General features: G+C 66.6%; 1 protein-coding gene across 1 annotated transcript in view; it reads left to right on the top strand.

Annotated features, from left to right (window-relative positions):
- Nucleotides 1-262: 262 nt before the first annotated feature.
- SCRT1 (scratch family transcriptional repressor 1) overlaps nt 263-5,427 on the top strand; it is a 6,487-nt gene continuing 1,322 nt past the window's right edge. Inside the window, exon 1 of the mRNA XM_041490540.1 lies at nt 263-374. Coding sequence (XP_041346474.1) covers nt 263-374 — 112 coding nt within the window. The remainder of the gene's footprint in view (nt 375-5,427) is intronic.

Here is a 5,427-nt window from a genome sequence, read left to right as displayed (position 1 = left end):
AATCCCGGGATTCTCCGAGCTCCATTCTCTCTCCATTTCCCCCCGAATCCCGGGATTCTCCCGGCTCCAATCGCTCCCCGAATCCCGGGATTCTCCCGGCTCCCACCGCCCTCCCTCCCTCCCCCCNGGCCCCGGCCCGGAGCTGGGCGGCCGCGCCCGCCGCACAAAGCCGTAGCTCGGTTCAGCACCCCCCGCCCGTCCCCCCCCGCCCCGGGGGGGGCCCTTTGTGGCGGCGGGGCCGGGCCCGGTCCCCGGAGGAACCATGCCCAGGTCGTTCCTGGTGAAGAAGGTGAAGCTCGATGACTTCCCCGCCGGCCTCGACGCCCCGTACGGCCGCGCCCGGGCGGATTTCGGCTCCCGCTTGCACGAGAAGGGTAAATACCGAGCGCCGGGCCCCGCCGGGCCCCGCGGGCCCCCCCCTTTCCCCGGCCGGGAACCGCCGCATTCCGCCGCGCTGCCTCCGCCGGGCGCGGGGGGACGGCGCCGAACCGCGGCGGGAGCGGGCCGGAACCGGGGCGGAACCGGGGCAGAACCGAGCGGGCGGCCGGTCCCCGGCGCCGCTGCCCTTTGTCTGCCGGAGCCAAGTTCAAGGGCAGCGGCGGCGGCGGCGCGGAGCCCCCCGCGGCCCCGGCGCCGTTGTCCCCGTTGTCCCCGTTGTCCCCGTCCTCCCGAGGCCGGCCTTTGTGCGGAGCGCGGCCCCGGCCGGGCCCGGTGCGGCGGCGGCGGCGGCGGCTGCGGCGCGTTGCGTAACCGGGACCGGCGGAACCGCCGCAGCCGCACCGGGCCCGGCCCGGCCCCGCCGTGACCTTGAGCGGGGCCGGGGCAGCGGCGGCGGCGGGCGGGGAATGCGGGAATGCGGGAGCGGGGATGGCGGCGGCCCCGGGAATGCGGGCAGGGAGCGGGACGGCGACAAGGGAGGGACAGCGGCGACAAGGGAAGGGACAGCGGCGACAAGAGAAGGGACGGGATGCGGGAGGCAGGGACCGGGACTGCGGGCACGGACGGGGACAGCGACAAGGGAAGGGACAGCGAGTGAGGGCAGAGATGGGGACAGCGACAAGGGAAGGGACAGGGTGAGGGCAGCGATGGGGACAGGGGATGCTGGCGCAGGGACGGGGACAGCGACAAGGGAAGGGACAGCGGGTGAGGGCAGCGATGCGGGGATGGAGGAAGGAGGGACGGGGACAGGGGACACGGACTGCGGGGACAGGGGACAGGGACTGCGGGGACACGGACTGCGGGGACAGAGGACAGGAACTGCGGGGACAGGGGTGAGGGACAAGGACAAGGGGAGGAAGAGATGCGGAGGGTTGAGGACAGGGATGGGGACGGGGACCCGGACAGGGGACAGGGGACAGGGGACAGTGAGCAGAGCAGAGATGCGGGCAGCCATGGGGACAGGGACTGCGGGGACAGGGACTGCGGAGACGGGGACAGGGGAGAGAGCAGGAGGATGTGTGCAGGGACAGGCACAGGGACAGGGACAAGGGACAGGGACAAGGGACAGCGCAAGGAACAGGAAGCCAGCGGCAGGGATGGGGACAGGAATGCGGGGACAAGGGACAGGGGACAAAGATGCGGGCAGGGATGGGGACAGGGACTGCAGGGACAGGGACAAGGGAAGGGACAGGAGCCAGTGGCGGGGATGGGGACAGGGGACAGGGACAGGGACAGAGCCCGGGGTCGGGATTGCGGGGACAGGGATGGGGACAGTGTCAGGAGTAGGGGACAGGGACAGGAGCCAATGGCAGAGACAATGAGAGGGACACGGCCAGGGATGGGGACAGGGGCCTGCGGGAAGGGACAGAGGCGGGGACAAGGACAGGGACAGGGGAAGGGACAGAGACAAGGGGTTAAGGGCAGGGATGGGGACAGGGACAGGGGACAGGGGTCAGGGAACAGGGACAGGGGACAGGGACATGGGAAGGGACAGAGACAGAGGGTTAAGGGACAGGGACAAGGGACAAGGGACAAGGGACAAGGGACAAGGGCAGGTCAGGAGTTGAGTCGGGCACAGTCTGGCAGGGGGGTGGGCCGGGGGTCGGGAAGTGGGACAGACAGGGGGACAGAGGGGGGACAGGCAGGTGACAGAGAGGTGACAGACAAGACAGGCAAGAGGACAGGCAGGGGGACCAGCAGTGTCACAGTGTGACAGACAAGGGGACAAGCAGGTGACAGACAAGGGGACAAGCAGGTGACAGACAGGGGGACAAGCAGGTGACAGACAGGGGGACGGGCAGATGAGGGGCAGGGGACACAGAACACACAGGGGGACACAGGAGGGACAGACACGGGACAGACAGGGGGACACGGGAGGGACAGACACGGGACAGACAGGGGGACAAGCAGCGACACAAGGGACAGCCAGGGGGCCACAGAAGGGACACACACGGGACAACCAGAGGACACAAGAAGGACAGACATGGGACACAGGAGGGACACACACGGGACAACCAAGGGGACACAGAGGGGACACACAGGGGGACAACCAGTGGGACACACACGGACACACAGGGGGACACAGGAGGGACACAGAGGGGACACACAGGAGGGACAGACACGGGACAGACACGCGGATACACAGGGGGACACAGAAGGGACACAGGGGGACACAGGAGGGACAGACACGGGACAGACACGCGGATACACAGGGGGACACAGAAGGGACACAGGGGGACACAGGAGGGACAGACACGGGACAGACAGGGGGACATAGGAGGGACACAGGGGATATACAGAGGGACACAGAAGGGACACACAGAGGACACACAGGGGGACACGCAGCGACACACGGGACAGCCAGGGGGAGCCAGGGGGACCCGCACGGGACACACACGGGACAGACACGGGAGAGCCAGGGGGACACAGGAGGGACACAAACAGGACACGCAGGGGGACACACACGGGACTTAAGGGCAGCGATGGGGACAGGGGACAGGGAGAGGCACATGGGAAGGAACAGAGACAAGGGATTAAGGGCAGAGATGGGGACAGGGACAGGGAACAGGGACAGAGACTGGGGATAGGGACAGGGACATGGGACAGGGGACAGGGAGAGGGACATGGGAAGGAACAGAGACGGGGGGTTAAGGGCAGGGATGGGGACAGGGGACACGGGACAGGGGACAGGGACATGGGAAGGGACAGAGATAGGGGGTTAAGGGCAGGGATGGGGACAGGGGACAGGGACAGGGGAGGGGGGACACCGGACAGGGGACAGGGGACAGGGACAGGGGAGGGGGGACAGGGCACAGGGCGACGGTGAGGGCGCGTGCCGGCGGCAGCGCGGCCAAGTGGAAGAGCTCGCCCCAGAAGAGTTGGCCGTCGGCGCCGGCCGGCTTGGCCGTGGTGCGGGCGAAGACGGCGCCGTCCAGGTGGAGGTGGCAGCGCAGGCGGCGCCGCGCCGGGAGGTCACGGCCCTCGTAGACCCAAAGGGTCAGGGAGAGCTCCAGGCGCTCGCAGTTGTCCTGTAGGGACAAGGGACAAGGGACAAGGGACAAGGGACAAGGGCAGGTCAGGAGTTGAGTCGGGCACAGTCTGGCAGGGGGGTGGGCCGGGGGTCGGGAAGTGGGACAGACAGGGGGACAGAGGGGGGACAGGCAGGTGACAGAGAGGTGACAGACAAGACAGGCAAGAGGACAGGCAGGGGGACCAGCAGTGTCACAGTGTGACAGACAAGGGGACAAGCAGGTGACAGACAAGGGGACAAGGGACAGACAGACAGGGGGACGGGCAGATGAGGGGCAGGGGACACAGAACACACAGGGGGACACAGGAGGGACAGACACGGGACAGACAGGGGGACACAGAAGGGACAGACACGGGACACACAGGGGGACACGGGAGGGACAGACACGGGACAGACAGGGGGACATAGGAGGGACAGACACGGGACAGACAGGGGGACATAGGAGGGACAGACACGGGACAGACAGGGGGACACAGGAGGGACAGACACGGGACAGACAGGGGGACATAGGAGGGACACAGGGGATATACAGAGGGACACAGAAGGGACACACAGAGGACACACAGGGGGACACGCAGCGACACACGGGACAGCCAGGGGGAGCCAGGGGGACCCGCACGGGACACACACGGGACAGACACGGGAGAGCCAGGGGGACACAGGAGGGACACAAACAGGACACGCAGGGGGACACACACGGGACACAGGAGGGACACAGACAGGACACACAGGAGGGACACACATGGACACAGGAGGGACACACACGGGACAGACACGGGACAGCCAGAGGACACAAGAAGGACAGACATGGGACACAGGAGGGACACACACGGGACAACCAAGGGGACACAGAGGGGACACACAGGGGGACAACCAGTGGGACACACACGGACACACAGGGGGACACAGGAGGGACACAGAGGGGACACACAGGAGGGACAGACACGGGATAGCCAGGGGGACACACAGGGGGACACACATGGGACAGACACGGGACATGCAGGGGGACTCAGGAGGGACACACACGGACACACAGGGGGACACAGAAGGGACACAGGGGGACACAGGAGGAACACAGAGGGGACACACAGGAGGGTCAGACACGGGACATGCAGGGGGACACAGGAGGGACAGACACGGGACACGCAGGGGGACACACATGGGACACAGGAGGGACACACAGGAGGGACACACATGGACACAGAAGGGACACACACGGGACAGACACGGGACAGCCAGGGGGACACAGGAGGGACAGACATGGAACACACAGGGCGACACAAGAAGGACAGACACGGGACAGCCAGGGGGACACAGGCGGGACACAAACGGGACAATCAGGGGGACACACACGGGACAGACACGGGACAGCCAGGGGGACACAGAAGGGACAGGGAGGGACAACCAGAGGACAGGCAGTGACACACGGACCAGCCGGGGGACACAGGAGGGACACAGATGGGACACACAGGGCGACACAAGAAGGACAGACACGAGACACAGGGGACACACAGGGGGACACACACGGACACACAAGAGGGACACAGAGGGGACACACAGGAGGGACAGACACGGGACATGCAGGGGGACACAGGAGGGACACACACGGACACACGGGGGGACACACACAGGACTCAGGAGGGACAGACACGGGGACACGGAGGGACAGACACGGGACACACAGGGGAACACAGAAAGAACACACAGGGACAGACACGGGACAGTCAGGGGGACACAGGAGGGGACACACGGGGACACAGGAGGGACACACACGGGACACAGGAGGGACAGACACGGGACACACAGGGGGATACAGAAGGGACACAGAGGGGACACAAGGGGACACAGGAGGAACACAGAAAGGACACACAGGGGGACACAGAACGGACAGACACGGACACACAGGGGGACACAGGAGGGACACACACGGGACACAGGAGGGACAGACACGGACACAC

The sequence above is a fragment of the Pyrgilauda ruficollis genome, unplaced genomic scaffold (genome assembly GCF_017590135.1).
Source record: "Pyrgilauda ruficollis isolate IOZ18807 unplaced genomic scaffold, ASM1759013v1 scaffold1238, whole genome shotgun sequence".
Lineage (NCBI taxonomy): Eukaryota > Metazoa > Chordata > Aves > Passeriformes > Passeridae > Pyrgilauda > Pyrgilauda ruficollis.
Note: the sequence above shows the minus strand (reverse complement) of the source record. Positions and strands in the feature narration are given on the sequence as shown.